The sequence below is a fragment of the Acomys minous genome (genome assembly GCF_964271855.1).
Source record: "Acomys minous genome assembly, chromosome: 14".
Lineage (NCBI taxonomy): Eukaryota > Metazoa > Chordata > Mammalia > Rodentia > Muridae > Acomys > Acomys minous.
Window position 1 is genome coordinate 81,882,450 of NC_140496.1, and position 21,267 is coordinate 81,903,716.

General features: G+C 40.8%; 1 protein-coding gene and 1 long non-coding RNA gene across 2 annotated transcripts in view; one reads left to right on the top strand and one right to left on the bottom strand.

Moving 5' to 3' along the window:
* ARSJ (arylsulfatase family member J) overlaps positions 1-7,161 on the top strand; it is a 75,978-nt gene extending 68,817 nt beyond the window's left edge. Inside the window, exon 2 of the mRNA XM_084757603.1 lies at positions 4,820-7,161. Coding sequence (XP_084613729.1) covers positions 4,820-6,224 — 1,405 coding nt within the window. The 3' untranslated portion in view covers positions 6,225-7,161. The remainder of the gene's footprint in view (positions 1-4,819) is intronic.
* The window catches only part of LOC311583772, a 671,074-nt gene that overhangs the window by 255,660 nt on the left and 394,147 nt on the right, over positions 1-21,267 (bottom strand). The gene's annotated exons all lie outside the window — the stretch shown is intronic.

Consider the following 21,267-nt stretch of genomic DNA (forward strand, 5'->3'; position numbering starts at 1 on the left):
ATAGAAACAGACTGGTGTATCAATGAAATTGAATCAAGACACAGAAATGAACACACAGTTACAGACCAGACACTTGATCTTCTACAAAGAAGCCATAACCATATAATAGAAAAAAAGACAGCATCTTCAACAAATGGTGCTGGTCTAACTGGATGCCTACATGTAGAAAAATGCAAACAAATCCATTTTTACAGTTTGCACAAAACTGAAGTCCAAATGGATTAAAGACTTCAACAGAAAACCAGACACACTAAATGTGTTAGAAGAAAAAGTAGGGAAGAGCCTTGAGCTCATTGGTATAGGAGACAACTTCCTAAACTAAACACCAACAGCACAGACTCTAAGAATAACAATTAATAAATGGGAACTCATGAAACTGAAAAGCTCTGTAAGGCAACGGACACTGTTAACAGAACAAAATGACAACACACAGAATGGCAAGAGCTTCACCAACTCTATATCTGACAGAGAGCCAATATCCAAAACATATAGAGAACTCAAGAAATTAAAAACCAACAAACCAAATAATCCAATTAAAAATGGGGGTACACAGCTAAACAGAGAATTCTCAACAAAGGAATATCAAATAACGAAACAGAGAATAGAGAAACACCTAAAGAAATACTCAATGTCCTTAGCCATCAGGGAAATGCAAATAAAACAACTCTGAGATTCCATTTACACCCACCAGAATGGCTAAGATCAAAAACTCAAGTGACAGCACTTGCTGGCAAGGATGTGAAGCAAGGAGAACACTCCTCCATTGCTGCTGGGAGTGCAAACTTGTACAACCACTGTGAAATCAGTCTGGTGCTTTCTCAGAAAATTAGGAATAGTTCTATCTCAAGACCTAGCTATACCACTCTTGGGCCTATCCCAGAAAGATGCTCCATCACACAACAAGGACATTTACTCAACCATGTTCATAGCAGTTTTATTTGTAATGGCCAGAATCTGGGAACAACCTAGATGCCACTCAACCAAAATATGGATAAAGAAACTCTAGTCCATTTACACAATGGTATACTACTCAGCAATTAAACACAAATAAATCTTGAAAATTGCAGGCAAATGGATGGAACTAGAAACAATCATCCTGAGTGAGGTAACCCAAACCCAGAAAAGCACACATGGTATATACTCACCTATAAAGTGGATATAAGCCACATAATGCAGGAAAACCAGACTACAATCTAGACCTAAGGAAGCTGAATAACAAGGAGAACCTGAGGGAGGGTGGTTAATGCTTATTGAGAAGAGCAAACAGAATAGACACCAGAAGTAGTTGAAGAGGGGGAACAGAAAGGGTGCCTATGAAAGAGGTCCTCTGAAAGACTCTACCCATTAGGGGATCAAAGCAAATACTGAGACTCACAGACAAACTTTGGGGAAATACAGGATGACTTAGGGAAGAGTTGGGGGATAGAAGGATTTGAAGGGGACAGGAGCTCCACAAAAAGAACAACAGAGCCAACCAATCTGGTCCCAGAGGAGCCTACACAGTCTGATGATACACCAGCAAAGGACCATGTTTGGAGAGGACCTAGACCTTCTGCTTGGATGTGGCCAAGAGACAGCACAGTCTGCATGTGAGGCCCAGAATATGGGGAGCAGTGTCTGTCTCTGACATGGATTCTGTTGCCCACTCACTGATCACTTCCCCTGGCTGAGGCAGCCATGGTAGCCAACAGAGGAAGAGGATGCAAGCAGGCCTGATGAGGCTTTATAGACTGGAGTCAGATGGTAGGGGAGGAAGGAATCCCCCTTTCCAAGGACTACGTGAAGGGAGAAGGAGGAAGAGGGTGTGAGGATAGGACGTGGAGTAGATGAGGGACAGGGCTACAATCTGGATATAAATCGAATAAATTAAAAATAAACTTTTAAAAAAGAAGGATGAGTAACAGACCTAGCCATGCTGTTCTGACATTGGTGTCACAGCCTGGTGAGCAGTTGAGTCAATTCATAAAAAGGCCACAACAACTCTCTGCCTCTCCGCTTTCGCCACCATGAAATGAAGACACAGAATGCCTTCTCATTTCAGTACTGAGGACTAAGTGCAACTGTACATAAGAAAGAAACTCTACCAACTAGGCAACTTTCTACACATATGACATTACACGCCACTCTGCACTTTTGGGCTGTCACAGTGACAGCCACTATTAACTGACTGTTTTCCCCTCCCTAGACTTTGTGATCCTCTCTGGGGCCCAAGACACCCCAACATACATCATCACCCCAATGTCCCTGATGAGGAAACTGAGGATCCCCCAATCTCACAGGTAGCTGTGGAAATCCAAACTCAGGTATGTCAGATTCCTGCCTACTTAGTCAGTGCCCACATTCTGCTCCATCTCTTTGCTGTAGCCTGAGCCTTAGGGCCTAATATGGAGAGAGTGACCCGAAAAGTCTCCCCTTTGTTGTGAGCTGTTGGCAAACCTTTATGGAAACCATTCCACTTCCTGGAGAAGCAGAAACCTCTTAGTTCACCAGTGACTCTGGACTCTCATTTGTCTGCCAACAGGTCCCCATCTTCTGAAGGCAGTGTTGTCTCTTCTCCTTTCTCCTCTCCGCTCCTCTCTTTTCCCCTCCCAAATCATTGCTTATATTTTCATAAGCATTGTTTCCTTTTTGCCTCTACCACTAGGTGAAAAGTAACCAATTTCATTACTAAGGCTTAAAATGTTTGCCTTTTGAGGAATTAAATATGCATTCAGGCCAAGGGCATAGTCTATGTCCGATAAGTATTTGATTAATAACTTAGCCCCTTGAACTATTTCTAACATTTTCTTTTTAAAAATTCGGAATTCTCCCAGCCCCCTTCAGTTCTTTTTAAATTTTCCTTGGTAGGCACTTCTCAAATTTTCATGTACAAAACTAGTGATCTGAAAAGTGATTGTTATGGATCCTGAACTAGACCAAACTTATGAAGGACAGTGATGACACCTTCTGATTTTGGTGTTTAGTGACACTTGTTACATGTCTATAGGAGTGTGTTTTAAGTTCCCATGACTGTGGCTGCTGTGAAATGCTGACTATAATAATGAATGGGGGAAAGGCAGATGCAAATGCGGCTTTGCGGAGTGAGACATGGCCACTGCAGTTCCTACTCCCTCCTCAGCATGCACATCCACTTAACACTCCAGAACTCATGCGTGCATCACACTACCTGCTAAGCTGTCAAAAACGAAGTGTACTATGCACCCAAAATACATGACATGTTGGCCTTTCAGAATACATCACAGAAGACAAAAATTGTGTTTTGGGGGAGCATTCTGCGGTGTGTGTGTGTGTGTGTGTGTGTGTGTGTGTGTGTGTGTGTGTGTTCTATGAGACCTATGCGTGTGCATATTTGTGTGCTCAATGATTCAGCTACACATTTGGCCAGCTAGCTCCAGGGATCTACCAGGGCTGGGGTTACAAATACAGGCCACTACGCTCAGCTTTTCCTATGTGGGCTCTGAAGCTCTAAAAATCAGGTCTTCACTAAGCATATTGAGCCATCTCCCCAGCCCAAGTTTTCATTTTTCCCTCTGAGTGTTCTTTGCGATGTATTTGATTCCACGAATTCCTTTATATTTACCCTAAATTTTTCAACTTTTTTTTTCATTTTTTAATTTATTATAATTCATTCATGTTACATCCTGCTTGTTATCTCCTCTGTTGTATCTTCCCATTCCCATCCTTCCTCCCTCTTCTGCCCTATTCCCCTCCTCTAGTCCTCTGACAGGGAGGGATCGCCTCCACCACCTGACCATAGCCTACCTCATCTCCTCAGGATAGCCTGCTTCCCTTTCCTCTGTGTGCCCACAAGGCCACCACACCAAGGGAAACTGATCAAATCACAGACACCAGAGTTCATGTCAGAGGCGACTCCCTGCTTCCCACAACTGTAGAGAATGAGCTGTCCATTGGCTGTATCTGAACAGGGGCTCTAGGTTTACGGGGAGCATTGTCCTTGGCAGGAATCAGTTTGTGCAGCCCCACCCCTCACCCAGGTCCAGATCTGCAGGTCTTGATGCTCTCCCTTTGAGGCTGATGAAACCTCCAGGTAACCTCCATCCCCCACCCTCCCGTTCAATTCTAGCCTTTGTGTTTGTGTTCTATTTTAAAAGTTATTTTGAGCATATGCAACGACTGCTATAAATTCTGTTTCAAAGTATCATAAATGTACAGTTGCAAGTGGACTCACATGAACCCCATATGTTTAATATGATAGTAATTGGTTGGGGGGAGGGTCTTTTGGGAAAATGCTGGAAATGAGTTCCATTGTCATTTTAATGCAGTATTGAAAGGTCATCTGGCTTTGCTAGACTTCCCTCTAAGTGATTTAGTAATGGGAGGTGGAGAGACACTGGCAAACAGAGGCGCACTTACTGCCTGTGGAACTGGAAGGCCAGTCCCCTGCTCTAGCTACAAACTCTGAGCTTTTGGTTCTGTAGCCAGAAGCCACTTCCTGTTTTAGAGAGCCAATGGGTTTGGGGTGACATGTAAAAATTCTGTGCATCCTTTTCTGTGGTCCTAGCACTTTGTCATGTAATTAAAAGACTCAATTTTATTTTAATTAATTACACTGTAAGGATTTCAGAAAGACTTCGAGATAAGAGGTAAAATCTTAGTTTCCAAAGTACTGAAAAGGCTCTTCAGATGTTAAATGTGAAGCCAATTAAAACTTCAGAGTGAAAGTACAGCTGCTCAACTGATCATATTTAATTTGGAGTTGAGTTGATCGTCACACAAACTTGATTTAATTTAAGAATCATCTGTATGGAGAATGTCTCTTTTACCCTGCCTTGACCAAATGTTTACTGTTTCCTCAAAGGTATCAGATACACACCGGACTTCAGCACTCTATCATCAGGCCTACCCAACCCAACTGCCTACCTCTGGACAACGCAACCCTACCTCAGAAGCTGAAAGAGGTTGGCTACTCAACCCACATGGTCGGGAAATGGCACTTGGGGTTTTACAGAAAAGAATGCATGCCCACCAAGAGAGGATTTGATACCTTTTTTGGCTCCCTCTTGGGAAGTGGTGACTATTACACACACTACAAATGTGACAGTCCTGGGATGTGTGGCTATGACTTGTATGAAAATGACAATGCAGCTTGGGACTATGACAATGGCATCTATTCAACACAGATGTATACTCAGAGAGTGCAGCAAATCTTAGCTTCCCATGACCCCACAAAACCTATATTTCTATATGTCGCTTACCAAGCTGTGCACTCACCACTGCAGGCCCCCAGCAGGTATTTTGAACACTACAGATCTATTATCAACATCAACAGGAGGAGGTACGCAGCCATGCTCTCCTGCCTGGATGAAGCAATCCACAATGTGACGCTGGCTCTGAAACAGTATGGTTTCTATGACAACAGTATCATCATCTACTCCTCAGATAATGGTGGGCAGCCCACAGCAGGAGGAAGTAACTGGCCTCTGAGAGGCAGCAAAGGAACGTATTGGGAAGGGGGCATCCGAGCAGTTGGCTTTGTGCACAGTCCACTTCTGAAAAACAAGGGAACAGTGTGCAAGGAACTTGTGCACATCACCGACTGGTACCCCACCTTGATTTCGCTGGCAGAAGGACAGATTGATGAAGACATTCAGCTAGACGGATATGATATCTGGGAGACCATAAGCGAAGGTCTTCGTTCACCTCGAGTGGATATTTTGCACAACATTGACCCCATTTATACCAAGGCGAAAAATGGCTCCTGGGCAGCAGGCTACGGAATCTGGAACACCGCGATCCAGTCAGCCATCCGCGTGCAACACTGGAAGCTCCTCACAGGAAATCCTGGCTACAGTGATTGGGTCCCCCCTCAGGCTTTCAGCAATCTGGGCCCAAACCGGTGGCACAATGAGAGGATTACTTTGTCAACTGGCAAGAGTATCTGGCTTTTCAACATCACAGCCGATCCATACGAGAGGGTGGACTTATCAGGCAGATATCCAGGCATCGTGAAGAAGCTGCTGAGGAGACTCTCGCAGTTCAACAAGACTGCAGTGCCTGTCAGGTATCCCCCAAAGGATCCCAGAAGCAACCCTCGGCTCAACGGAGGAGTCTGGGGTCCATGGTATAAGGAGGAAAACAAAAAAAAGAAGACAAACAAAAAAACTAAGGCTGAGAAAAGGCAGAAGAAAAATAAGGCTAGGACAAGGAAACCGCTGACAGCATGCTTCTCAACAAAGTGCCACCCAAGAGTTACCGCGAGCTAAATACAAGACTTTCTGCCTTGGTTAAACTTAAAGCACCATTTGTAGGCAATTGAGAGAATTTGGCTCGGAAATACCCCGGCCAGCCCCCTGGGGCTTGTTTTCCCGAAATTGTTCCCTGCCAGAGGCTTCTGGCACCTGGCTGCCACGTGGACAAAACCACCCTCCTGGGTGCCAAAGGCGATGTTTCTACAGGCCACACAAGGAGGAGAATGCAGTTTTTTATGTCTCTAGTCTGTGTAAACAGTGGTGAATCATGAGTCAGTTGACCAAACAGAATGCTTTGAATCCCTTGAATCAGGAGAGGAACTGTGACCTGAAGTGGATTTGAGCGCAGGGTAATTACAAAGTAACAAGGTTAAACAATGGCTTTTGATACAGTCGAAGGCTGTGTGGCTTCAAAGACCTAAAAATAATATTTCTAAATGAAAATGTTTATGTTTTCTATGCAACTTGGTCGTTTCTCTGAGAAAAAAGGCTGCTTCTCCTACGTGGACAGCTTACACCTCACCCCATCCTGCTTAAAGGACTGGTACATAATATCTGAACATTGCCAGAAATGAATGTAACTACACCCCAAACACTTTGATAGAGCAACATTTTCAACATAAAGTGCCTAATTTATTTTTCAAAAAAGTTACACAAGTGATTTTAATTATTTTATTTTTAGTTTCTATGTAGGAATTTTATTTCAATTCTTTAAAGTTACTAAGCACTGTAATACCATAAATTACTGTAATGTTATGTATATTTATAAAATATAAAAGGAAGCTCATTCAGAAAAACATACAGCCATCATTTTTTCACCTATTTGAATGTAAAAAAAACGAATATATTTTACAATTTTGTAAATTTGTTGTTATACAGAGATGATTTGACTTTATTGTTACCAACATAAACTATTTATATATTAATTATTAAAGTGATTTATTTTATGGCACTAGTGTGGCTTTTCTGATTTAATTTTTAGACTTCCAGAAACAATCATATTATTCATTTTGACAAATAACTGTCTTTTTAGCATTTTTAGCTGGCCAGGATGGCCTTGAGATGGTGTATACTAGCTTGCCCGGCAGTAGGCAAAAATCTTTGCAAATAGACATTTGAAAGGATGGTGTACTAATGCAGTCATAAAGATTTTGTAAATGAAGAGATTACCCGCCCCCACGTGGCTAAGTGCATTGAGAACAGTGTTGTTATTGATAAATAATATTTATAATGGCCCTCCTCTGTAAGACTCCAGGACAGAATCTCACTTTCCAGGAGACCCCAAATGAGATATGGAGACTGGCTCTGCAAAAGCAAGAGGTTTATTGGTCCAGCACACTGAGGCCAACCTTCACCCTGAGGAGAGGCGGCCCCCAGCAACAGTTTTACAGAGTTTATATACCTTTACCAGCAGGCAGACTTAAGCAATAGCGATCAAACGGTTTGTCATTTAAACCTATTGGCTATCCTAAATCAGGTGATGCCAACCATTGAACTGATTGGCTAACTCAAAACAGGTGATGCCTCTGTGTATTTTGGGCTTCAGACTTTGCACCTTAGTGGCTGGTTGGACACCCATTTTTAACTATTTTCTAGGTAGAGAGGAACAACTGTGATAGCATCCAGCAACGGAATTTTACAGACTTTGGTCTGCTTAGTCTAAAACGGGGGGGGGGGGGGGGGGGCGGGGGGGGGTTGGGGCTGGGGAGGCGTTAGGCCTCGCCTGGTTTCTTCACCTCTTACATATAGTGCAGGATAGGACAAAAACACAGAAATGGAAGACACAGATTATCTGGAGCCTAGTTAAAAATCTACCACAGAGCATAAGAGGATTAAAGAATGATTATCTATAATGAAGCTAATCACAGGGACACAGAGCAGCAACTGTTCCTGGCAATCATGGAGCTTTCTTTGACATGCTCTCTCTTAACACAGAAGCCATGAAGCCACACCTGGAGAGCCAAAGACAGCAGGGACTGTAGCCTATTAACTAAGAACCAAGATAAGACAAGAAGTGATGGAGGAGATGGGCAGGGCCTGCACCATTTACAATGCAAATGTGAGAAAACAAAATCAGAGGCTGCCCTTTAAGGTTCTGCAAACCTGGGGAGGCGTCTGCAAGCTAGCTCTGAAACTACACTAAGATGGGCATGATGAGTGAAAAAATGCTTAGTTTTATTATTGTGTTTTTAAAGAGTAACGTCCTTAAGGGGATAATGTCAGTACATGCCTTTCTTCGTGGAATGGAAAATGATGTGTAAAGGAAGAGGTAGGTAGATTGCTGCTAGTTCAAGACCAGCGTAGTCTACAGACCAAGGCTACATAGAGATACCTTGTCTCGAAAAATGACCAAAACCTGACTCGAAAATCCGAAAACAAAAACAAAAAAGAAAAGAAAAAGAAAGAAAGAAATGCTTGGTTAGTCCAGGCATGTTAGTGCACACCACCTTTAGTCCTAGCTCTTGGGAAGCAGAGAGATCTCCATGAGTTCAAACCCTGCCTAGTCTGTAGAGTCATTTTCAAGCCAGACAGGACTCCATTGACTATGGAAGAAAAAAACCCAAAAACCAAAAAAACCTCAATTAAAGGTATCATTTTAATGTGGCCTTTTCCAAAGCCTACTTGGTGTTATACTTACAAAGATGGAAACTTCTCCACAGCCTTTTTCCATTTGTTTTATCATAAAATTCTTTTTTATAATTCATTTTTGTTGGACTGGGATTTTGGCATACTGTAAAAGTGCTACTATCAGCATAGAATCTTGCCACATAAACTTCTGTATGTTCCTAGTAAACCAAAGTAGGGGAGGGGAGGACCAGGGACCACAATCTTAAACTAAGATTGTGAATTGTAGCCCACACTGGAGCCTAGTAAGTGTTACATATTGTGGTGGGATTATTGGTTCTCTATAAATAACTGTAAATGCTTTTAAAAAAATGTTGCATAGAAGACATACATTTCCTGCCAGGAAATGTCTCTAGAATTATCCCTATTTTGAAAGTGGTTTTTTTTTTTTTGTTTTTTGGGTTTTTTTTTTTTGACAGTTTCATACACGTGCCATTGTCTTTTCTTCCCCCACCCACTCCACAGAACTCCTTCTTTTCCCAAAAGGTCTCCCTCCTGCTTCCTTGATCATAGTTTAGAGAACTACCGCCCTTTGCTCCTGGTCCTGGGTGGGCTGTTGAGAAAAGACACAGTGTCTCACTCTTTGGAAACTAAAAGGAATGAAGAAAAATGTTTCCCAAATGCTCTCAAAGATCATTGTGCGTTCCCCAGATGGTCTGGAAAGGAAACATTAGGCAGGGCTGTTTCTAACCAACTCCAACACTGTGCCCCATTGGTGATTTCCTTGCCACTTCTAAGTCAGGTCGTCAGGATGCATTTCTCTGCGGCATATGTTTCTCTGGAGTATAAACTCTGTCATTTGGTATTTCTGATTCTTTACTGAGGGTGACCAGAGAAGTCCACTGGCTTTGTCAGAAAAGACTTTGTGGAGGTGGCTATTTGGACAAGGTGAGAATGGAGGTTAAAAATGGTTTCTTCAAATAAAAAAAAAAAGAAAAAGAAACAGTAACAAAACAGGTTTGTGGAAAGTACCTTACAGTCTGTAGAATTATCTTGCTCTTATCTGACTAGCCTACTGCAAAACCTCATATCATTTGTATGTATATGCCTTTTCTCACTTTTCTAAAAATTGATGAATATTATAATTTCCTTGATCAATGGCCCATTAAAAATCTTAACAGGAAATCTGTGTTACTGAGTTGAATAATTACATAGTTAATATATTTTAAATTTAATTTGCCTTTAGGATCTACTATTTTTATTTGTAATACTCATAAGCATGCAAATTGTGAGTTGGCAGCAGTTGACAGGAAGAAGTTGCCTAACCCAGAAAACAAATACACATATGATAAGCCAGTCCATCTTTTGTCTCTTAAGAGGAAAACACATCACAAAATTCATCCATTTAACAGCTCATTACAATGTTTTACTCTTATACAGGTTACTTTTTAGCCAAGTGAAGCTGGTACTCAATTTAAAAAACAAGCCATGAGGACGAGTTAGTTAGGCACAGAACAGAGAAAGGAAAGAGTATACAGAGTACAGAAAGAACTGATTTAATAGCGTGGTTATTCACCCATTGGCTGAGCATTTGTTAATGACATATGCAAGGATATGGTGACAAGCAACAATGGGCAGGATCCAAGTTTCTATGCTTCTTCCATCCTCCCCGATGTAGCCACAACAGCTGGATAAGACTGCTATCCCCTCCCGCCAACACTACCCTTTTTTTTCCTCTTGCTTTTTCTCAGCGGCATTTCACACAGGTTGTGATACTATTTTACATAAGCTGATGTATTCCTTGTTGCCTGATTCCTCACCTTGGAGTGTAAGCTTCTTTAAAAAGTGATTAATATCTGTTCATCTATGTCTATATTGCCACTATATAAAACCATAACCCAAACAAAGTGCTTTCAATAAAGATTTGTATGAATACAGAAAATCATACATTCTTCTATCCATCTACAATTGAGTATATTTTCCTTTTAGTTTCTTGCATGAGGATATCATACTTTAAAAACAGAACTAATCATTTTTTCCTCTCAAGACCAGGTGTGGTGGTGCACACCTTTAATCCCAGCACTCAGGAGGCAGAGACAGAAGTTCAAGGCCAGCCTGGTCTACAAAGCAAGTCCAGGACAGCAAGGCTAACATGGGGAGACCCAGTCTCAGGAAAAAAAAAAAACAAAAACCAGATAGTTTCTTTCTATGTAGCTCTGGTTGTCCTGGAACATGCTATGTAGGACCAGACTATCCTTGAACTCAGTGAGATCCTCCTGCCTCTGCATCCCAAGTGCTGGGAGTGAAGGAGTTCACCACGACCATGCCCAGATTTCCCTTTTGTTTTTAAACAAGGTCTTATGAGGCCCAGGATGCACTAAACTAAACTATAGGAGGATGATTGTCTCGGTTGCAATCTGTTGTTGTGACGAGACATGTGACCAAGGGAATCACACACGTGAAAGCACTAATTGGGGCTCTGTTTACAACTTTAAAAGGTCAGTCGATGACCATTATGATGCAGAACACAGCAGCAGGCAGGTAGGCGTGGTAGCCAAAGCCTTGTATTATTTCTCCAACTTGGAGGCAGAGAGAGACTATGGGCCTGGAATAAGCTTTTAAACCTCAAAGCCCCTTCCCAGTAACAGTCCCCTTCTAAAAAGGCCACACACCTGAATCTTTCATTAACAACCCACCAACTAGGACCCAAGCATTAAAAGATCTGAGCTGATGGAATGGGAATCTTTCTTATTCACATCGCCATAATGATCTTGAACTTCTGCTCATCCTGCCTCTACCTTCCAAGTGCTGAGATTACAGACGTGTGTCACCATGACACACATTTAGAATTAATTATCTTTAATATCATTCCTCATACTAACAGAAATCACATAAAGCATAGAAGTTTCTAGCACCATACAAGCTTATCACTGGAACACAGTGCTACAGTAAAAGCTCAGCAAAGATTAAAATGGAGAACAAACTTTATATCACCCTTATTTTCTCCCTACACAGAACACTGCCTTTTTAACACAGCTTTGAGTATTACGGAGTGCACTGGTGTAAAAGTAATTTTTGGAAAAGAAATAAAGGGGCTGAAATTGTGAATGATTCTTTGTACCATTTTGGGAAAGGAAAAAAAAACAAACACAGAATTATAAGATAAACTTTTGTCGTCCATGGAAATATGGAAGCTAAACGGATTATGGTTCAAATCGTGGTGTTTTGTTACAAAGCTTTCTGGATTGACAGACTTAGGATTCTGCTTCTAGAACAGTTGTGCTGTCTTACTCATCCTGCTGTCTGGGCATCTGAATAAATTGATTCATTAACTGGATACAAATGTTAATTAAAGGATGATGTCAAGACGTTCTCTCTTGGAGTTAAACAAATTAGACCACACTTACCCAAGTCCTGACTGAACTTTCCTGATTTAAAATTTCCTTTCTCTCAAATTTGCCACAATCCTGTTAGTCTCTGTCAACTGCAAAGGTAATTGCAGGGAACAATAAACCCCATGTTGAAATGTAATAAGAAAATAACAAAGGCTTGTTAGAGAGGTCCTGACCATTCACTACCTGCCAATTTTTTTTCAACTGACAATTAAGTAAAAATGCTATTTCATGAATCAAAAAGTAAAATTTGTCTTCTAGATAAAGATCTGAACCCAAGCATCAGTGTGATTATGTGATAAGACTCCTCCTAGGATCAATGCTTTCAGATTTAAAGCACAGAATTTGCACTGAGAACTGACTGAGGAGTACCATCAACTGATATCTAAATTCTAAACAACTGGGACAATCTAATGAGCAAGTGTTAGTGTCTGTGCCTGCTGAAGGTGTCCCAGAACGAACTGTCTGTCCATCCACTGACTAGGAGAAACACACAAATTAGTTATATGTGCACAGTAGTACTCACAAAACGAAGTTATACCAGGCAACGTGGTGCAGATCCCCCTGTTCCCTTTTCTGCAGGGGAAAGAGGAGGAGTGAAGAGAGTTTGGGAGAGAGAGGTAAATGGTGTATGGCAGAATCAGTGGGTTTGGATATTCTTTGGAGGACAGTCTACTGTGTCCACACAACAAGAATAGCAAATATCTCTCCTAGAAAGGCTGGAATAAAGAGGACGAAAGTAGAAAAAAGTATTGTGGCAACTGTCAGTAAAAGTGTGTATGCAAGAGCTCATTCTAAGGTTTAGCAGGTTGTATTGACGTTTTTTATTAGTATTTAAATAAATATATATATTTTTTAAAGAAAAAGATAACATGGATTTGAGAGGGAGTTGGGGAACATAGGAATTAGAAGAAAAAGTGACAAATGATGTAAATACATATATATAATTTTATATATTTATACAAACATACATAACTTACATATTAAACATATACATATAGCTTTTAAAGTAACTTTTAAAAGACTTCAGTCTTACCTCTTGAGATAAGAACTCAACTAATGAAAACCCATGGTAGGGACCACAAATAATTGTTCCTCCTTGACAGACCAATAATTTAGCAAACAAGTAGGTATCACAGTAAAGCTTCCTACATCTTGTGCTCTAAACTCCTTTCACCTAAAACTATCACCACATGAGGTCATTGTACTGAAAATGACAGTCAATAGGATTCTTTACATGCTTAGAAAAAAATCCTTGAAACTACTTCCCACCGACCCACCATCTCTCTGCCACCAAACATCCAGAGGGTCCCCTCAAGGAGAAATAGCATAACCTATCAGTCATGGACACTCACTGTGTCTAGTCCTGGCACCTGTTCTCTGTTTTTAGCATTTCCTAATAGGAACAGTCCTGTCTAACATCCATACAGAAGGAAAGGTAAGCATACCGCCTTTCATTATTTTTGCTGTGCATTTATATTTAATAGCAGAACAATGCTATCAGTCATTTTTCTTTTCTCCAAGTTTTACAGAAAGCCACCATTACCATAGAATTCCAGATATTAAATTCACAGCTGCCAAGGTGTCCTGCTGCCTCCCAGCTAGCTGCAGGGCAGTGGGGACTAAGCGATGAGTGGGATGAAGAGGATCCAGGCTTACCTACACCTTCCCTTATGCTGGGTAGTTCCTGGCATGCATGCTGACCTCAAGCTACATCTCCTAATCAATTGCTGTTCCAGACACAACAGCTCTGGGTGGTCACCTGTCCCAAATTTTATGTTTAATAAAAAAGATATAAGGTATAAGGCAATAAGATAATAAGATACCAGATAATAAAGGTACCAGGTGGGAGATATTACGTTGTAGAGGGTTTTAATCAAAAGAGCATAGAGGGGAGAAGGAAAGGGAGGAGGGGTACCCCAGAGAGAGAGAGAGAGAGAGAGAGAGAGAGAGAGAGAGAGAGAGAGAGAGAGAGGAGAGGAGAGAGAAAGTGGGAGAGAGAGAGAGTAAAGGAAGTAGAGAGAGAAGAGAGGGGAGGAGAGAGAGAGAGAGACCATGTGGAGGCTTTGTCATTTTATATGGCCCTGGGCAGGGCCACGCCCCTGTGGCAGGTAAGCAATGACATCACACGTAGGCAGGCTGAAGCTGAACTCTAACACCAATACTCCCACTAAAGAAATGAGTAAGGAGGAAAAACGGAGAAGGGAGACTGGATTAGTGTGTGGGAAGGGGAGCAGAAAGGCAGATGGACTGACCCCAAGATCATCTTTGAGGTACTGACACGAACTTTAGGTTTAAATAAAGGAAGAATGGGAGCAGGGTGTAAAAGGTATGCATGACTAAGCAGTCCTGGTTAGGAGTAGAGTCTCCTTAACTATTGTTTCAATTCTGGTTCTATGAGGTAGTTCAAAGAAGTCCCTTGCTTGAGGGAACCAGCCAGTTCACATGAGATGATTACTCCCACTCCAGGGTACAGCCTCACCCTCTTTTATGATCACCCTCGTGCACTGATGTTCTATTTGACAAGACCTTGTTCTCCCTGGAATCCTAGGTGACTGCAGGTTAGGACAAATGATACGGACCTTAAGCTGTCTTTTAGGGGTCTGCCATAGGACATAGCAATACACTACTGGTAAGATGCTTAAGTTACTCTTATCATTATGCCTGCAGTCTTAAAAGGAAATAAGAAAGACTAGGTATTACTGGCCTTTGGACAAATACTCTTTCCATGATTCACATGGCTACCTGCAGATGAAATGCCAAGACTGGTTCTTTTGTTTACCCTGCCGGTCAGGGCACTCTCTTACTACCTAATGTACAAATATGATCCACGTTTGCCTTTCATGGACTCTAGACAACCTTCAGGTCCTATGTCTTTTCCTGCCATGAAAGCAGGTGCATAGAACCAGTGTGTACAGTTATCAGCATTTGATTCCTCCTCCCTGAGGCTACCTAGCATAAAGAGATGGATTCTATGGTTCACAGAACACCTAGTGGCCACAGCTGTGCCCCAGCTAGGAGAACAAACTCTCTACCCACAAGTAAGATCCAGCTCCCTTTATATCTGGAGCAGTTTAGCAGTTGGAACCCCCAAAGCCTTTCTTAGGTTTGGGGGACTAATTCATTTTCTCCTCCTGCCCAGAAATGAAAGCAGTGAACACAGCAATTTCTACTATTTGAAGCTTACCCTAATCTCATTTTTGGAATGTCTCACTCTTCTAAAATTATTTCTCTTTAGAAAGCCCGTGTTTGGAAATTCCCAGGTCATCTCTTCCTTTCCCATTATCCTCAGACGAAGACAGCACTTTCTCTGCCCTCCTCAAAATGTCTGCTGCTGGTCCTGTTAGCATCCCTCAAATCCTGCTAGTCAAAAGTGGGGCTCTCCTGCATTTCTTCTAGACAATCATGTTTCAAAATCCAACCCTGGTGGCACAGAGCTAGTATCCCAGCACTTAGGAAGCTAAGATATGGGTTCAAGACAACCTGGGCTAGAGAAAAAAAAAAGATGAAGGGAAGAAAGAAGTCAGGATGGAAGAATGGAGGAAAATAGGGCAAGGAAAAAAATAGTAGAGGGAAGGCAATCATATTTCAAACTAGATGCTTTCCCTTTCAGCAAAATGGATGAGTTTTTGATGTAGAAAAAACTTGAAGTAATAAGGGAATTTAGGTAAGGTGCCTCTGCCTCCAAGGTACCCAAAGATACGTAGTGCACTACCCAGACTCATTAGGAATAAGTAAAGTTTATCATGTTCTGTAAATGTTGATCAGAAATGATCAGCTATTCAGCTTCATTCCTATAATGAGGGAGATTGCCCTGACTTACAATGCACATTAAGGCTCATCTCCCTATCAGAGAACGTGCCTCTTCCAGGCAGCTCAGGGGGCAGCACAGTCATCTCAAGCCCTGGCCCATCTTAACCTTTCTTTTGTTAAGAAAAGCATAATAAACCACATTTAGGAAGATGGCCTTGGGTGATAACTATTGGAAAAGAACAACACTCATGGGCTAAAGAAATAATCCTGGCCACATCTTTGCTGTGGAAGTCTTCCATCTGCCTAAGCATTCAGACTTGCAGTTTCCTGTCTCTGTTTAAGTTGTTCAACCTGTATCCTGAGGCAAGGACCTGAAAGAGGTTTAAGAATGGCGGAGGGTCCTGGAAACCTACAAGAAGAACATTACGACGGGCAGATCTGGGTCCTGGGGTCCTGCTCAAACTATGGCACCAGCCAAGGACAATATAGGCAGTAAACTTCGAACCCCTACCCAGACCTACCTGATGGACAGGACATTCTTCACTGTTGAGTGGAGAGTGAGGTCTGACTTTCACACGTACTCTGCTGCCCCATATTTGACCATGTCCCCTGGATGGGGAGGCCTGGTGGCACTCAGAGGAAGGATAGCAGGCTACCAAGAAGAGACTCAATACTCTATGAGCATATATAGGGGGAAGAGGTCCCCCTCAGTCACAGACATAGGAGACAGGAGTAGGGGGGAAGCAGGAGGGAGGAAGGAATGGGAGGATACAAGGGATGGGCTAACAATTGAGATGTAATATGAATAAATTAATAAAATATTTTAAAAAAAGAATGACAGTATAGGTAGAATGCATAAGCATAAGGTCTATATAGGTTAGTAAAGTTTTGTTTGGGGCCAGTTCCTCTTTGGGCTTTAGCCAGAACTGGATACATGCTATAATTAAAGAGCTTTTTTCCTTATATTTCCTGCGTGTGGACTGAATTCTCACTGGGAGTCGGGACAGATTTCTCTGCTTCAGTTTCACTTCTTCCTGTTACCTTGAGAACTGAGTCTTCTAGAACACAAATCAGCATCAGCTCAGCATTGTAGTGATGACTAGTCACATGTTTGAAGCTCATTCAAGGGTCAAGGGTCACTACTGGATAGGGAATTCTGCGATCATGAGCATGTAGCTTAATAAAAGAAAACACATCTGCTGCCTTCCATCGCTGCCCTTTGTCCCTGTTCTCCATTTACTTGAATTAATGCAACCAAAAATTATTCTATATGTACTCAACTTCACTTGCATGGCCAAAAGTTTCAGATGAAATGGTTGTATTTTTTTTTGAAGTGGTTGCATTAACTTGGATTTTTTTTTATTAAGCTGAACATTTAGACATAAAATCCTTCTTTTTTTATTTTATTTTATTAATTTGTTCATATTACATCTCAATGATTATCCCCTCCCTTGTATCCTCCCATTCTTCCCTCCCTCCCATTTTCCCCTTACTCCCCTCCCCTATGACTGTTCCTGAGGGGGATTACCTCCCCCTCTATATGTTCATAGGGTATCAAGTCTCTTCTTGGTAACCTGCTGTCCTTCCTCTGAGTGCCACCACGTCTCCCCATTCAGGGGAAGTTAAGTTGGATTTTTACCAGTCCTTTTAGATGTTCAAAATAATCATTAATATTTGAGTGTCTTTCTATTGGAAATGCCCCATAGAAGTGCATGGCTGGAATGCTAAGGTTTCCATGTGTATTTTTTGATGGTTAATGGCTCTGAGTTCATTTTTTATGAATTTATTGCTTATTTAATGTATCTTTCATAAAGATACATTTTGCTTCAGCCAGGGGTGAGAGTGGGGGAGGGGGGCTTCGTGTGTGTGTGTGTGTGTGTGTGTGTGTGTGTGTGTGTGTGTGTGTGTGTGTGTGTGTGTATGTCTAGATCTATCCTTTTCTTCTATCACTCTCCATCCAGAATTATTTTCCAATTGGCTAGACTGAGTTCTGGGAACCCACTTTGCACTGCACCCCACCACCACCGGAACTGAGGTTACAGATGTGTGTCACCATTCCCAGGTTTATCTGAGTCCTGAAGATCCAAACTCAGATCCTCAAGCTTCCATGGCATACACTGGACTGGCTGCATCATCTTGGGTTCTCTATTGCAAGCCTTTGAAATACAAATGAATTTTCTCAGAAAGGCAAGTTAGCAAGAAACCCAGACTGACAGCCATTTGGCTCTGAGGGGGGCGGGGGGTGGGGGAGGGAAATGTTTATTATCCTTTCCAAAACGTGTTCCTTTACCCAGGTGCCAGTGACATTTTCTCAGAAGGTTCTAACTATTTTGAAACACAAAAATATTTGCTTCTTAACACTGATCAGTAGCTGTCTGTGGGTGGAGGTTGGGATAGAAATTGACCACAAATAGGTGTAAGGAAAACTTTTGGGATAAAAGGACTACTTTATTACTGAGCCATAAGGATGACTGTACAACTGCATAGGTAATGTGCTAAAAATTCTCAACCTCTATGCTTACAAAGAGCAAATTATACAGTATACAAGGGATTAAATGAAAGCTGCCACTTCGGAAAATTGTTTTTGATTAACATTTCACAAAACATTAGTTCCCTAAATACATAACAAGCTCCTACAAATCAATATGAGACATTTAAAATTCTTTATGAAAGATACATTAAATAAGTAATAAATTCATAAAAATGAGCTCAGAGCCATTAACCATCAAAAAATACACACGAAAGCCCTAGCACTCCAGCCATGCACTTCTATGGGGTATTTGCAATAAAAAAGACACTCAAATATTAATGATTATGTTGAACATCTGAAAGGACTGGTAGAAATCCAAGTTAATGCAACCACTTCAAAAAATATATATAACCACTTCATCTGAAACTTTTGGCCATGCAAGTGAGGTTGAGTACATATAGAATACTTTTTATGTTGCATTAATTCAAGTTGATCATGTATGCCACTATAACCCAAAACCTGTACTTTTACGTATATACCTGCAAAAAACATATTTTATATATTTACCGAAATTTGCATAAAGGTATACAAATTCATAATTCAACAGCATTCTTAGTAGCTCAGTACTAGAAAGTTCTCCAGATATCCACCATTGGGGAGCAAGTGTAATATACTCATACACTGGAATAAGGAAGAAGTGATAGGTGGTTATTAAAGGATCACAGTTGGGGCTTCTGGGATGTGGTTGTTTGAATAGTAATGGTCCCCATAGGCATAAATGCTTGAGTTTGGTCCCCAGTAGATGGAACTGTCTGGAAAAGATTAGCAATTGTGTCCCTGTTGGAAGAGGTGTGTCACTGCGGTGGGCTTTGAAGTTTCAAAATTCCACACCATTCCCAGCTCTCTCTCTTCCCTCTTCCTCCTCCTCCTTCTCCTCCTCCTCCTCTTCTTCTTCTTCTTCTTCTTCTTCTTCTTCTTCTTCTTCTTCTCTCTCTCTCTCTCTCTCTCTCTCTCTCTCTCTCTCTCTCTCTCTCTCTCTCTCTCTCTCTCCTTCTTCCCTCCCTTCTACTTGAATATAAAATGTAAACTCTCAGCTACTGCACCATTACCACGTCTGTCTGCTTGCCACCATTCTTCCTGCTGTGATGGTCATGGACTTACTCCCTGAACTGTAAGCCTCAATAAGCTCTTCCTCTGCAAGTTGCCTTGACCATAGTATCACTTCATAGCAATTAAAAAGTAACTAAGATATGAAGTTTTGTCAGTGTTTTCATCTAAGAGCCATTTATGGAAGTACAGTTATGTTTCTATGTTTCATTGATCCACATGCCAATGATTATGTAAATCCCTGTGCTTGTATTACACTTCTCTCTCACACCACCTTTGCAGTCTCCTAGATATATATCAGCATGGCTACTCTGTGCTTATCTCATTAAATAGAATTTCTTCTCCAAGATTATATATAAACTCCAGCAAACAAACAAATAAAAAACAAAGTGCAGTTAGTAGAGTGTCTTGCACACTATTGTATTCAACTAGCACAAACCATAGAATTGTGAAAAGCAGATTCTCCACTGAGCCACCTCCCTGTTCCTATTATACCTTGAGTAATTCAAGTCCATTCATTTACAGTTACATCACAAAAGTGAGACAATATAATTAAGATCATACGACTAACATAAATACAATTAATCAGATTCTCAAGTGTAATAAAGTCTGCGTGTATGTTTAATTCACAATTGAGTCATGTCCAATAGTCACAGCCCAAACCCAATTCCAATAAAACTTTTAGATATATCTTAAAATTTAAAAAAAAATTGTCCTGCCTGTATATTCTCTTGTTATATGGTAGTCTACTGAGAATGTGTAATTACTCTTGAATACTTGATTACTCTAATTTTTACTGTGACTATCTTCTATCTTCTTAGATTAGTCCACACTATCACTTTTTTCTTCTTACACTGACTCTTTTCTCTTTCCCATTTTTCTTCACCCCCTATAGCAATTATGATCAATTTACTAACTCCACAAACTGAAGAAACTTGTTTATTTAAACACATTGGAATCTATGCACCTTTTTTCTGTTTCATTAATTTTTATCTTAGCATACAGAGTAATCTTATTTCTGGCATTTTATATGTATTTTGTTCTTATTTGCCCTTGGGCCTCACTCTATCCTGTAACCCCTAATATTCAAAAACTAGTATCTTTACCTTTAGCTGAAGATATTAAAGAGATCCAAGAATAGCAAAAGGCTTAATTAACTACTATGAAATTCATAATTATCTTAGGATGTTTAGCTGTAGCTGTGCTGGTGTGAGTTATAATATCACAACCTCATGTCATGCTGCATTTCCTACTGTAAAAAGGACATACTGGTGGGTTATGCATTTTTAAAAGAATGCATATTTACCCTGGAATGAGACAACAGCTAAGCCTATGCTTTTCGGATTATGAATTGTTCATATGTACAAATATTATTTTCTGTTTGCCCAAACTATCCCTATTTTATAACTCATAATCATTTTTGTTTGTCTCTAATTTATTTATTTATTTAGGTTTTTTGAAACAGATCTTTTTGTAGCCTTGGCTGCCCTGGAAATAACTCTATAGATCAGGCTAGCCTTGAATTCACAGAGCTCTGCCTGCCTCTGCCTCCTAAGTGTTGGAATTAAAGGCATGTGACACCACTGCCTGGCCTATTTATGTTTAATAAGCTTAAATATAAAAAATATTTACAAATAAATAAAAACATCAGACAGAAAAATTAGCTAGGCCCAACATCTACATAACTTAAGGAACTTACAAACACCTAGAACTGGCATTTGAAACAGAAGGTATGAAGCTTCATATTAAATTTATGCTTTCAATATTAAAT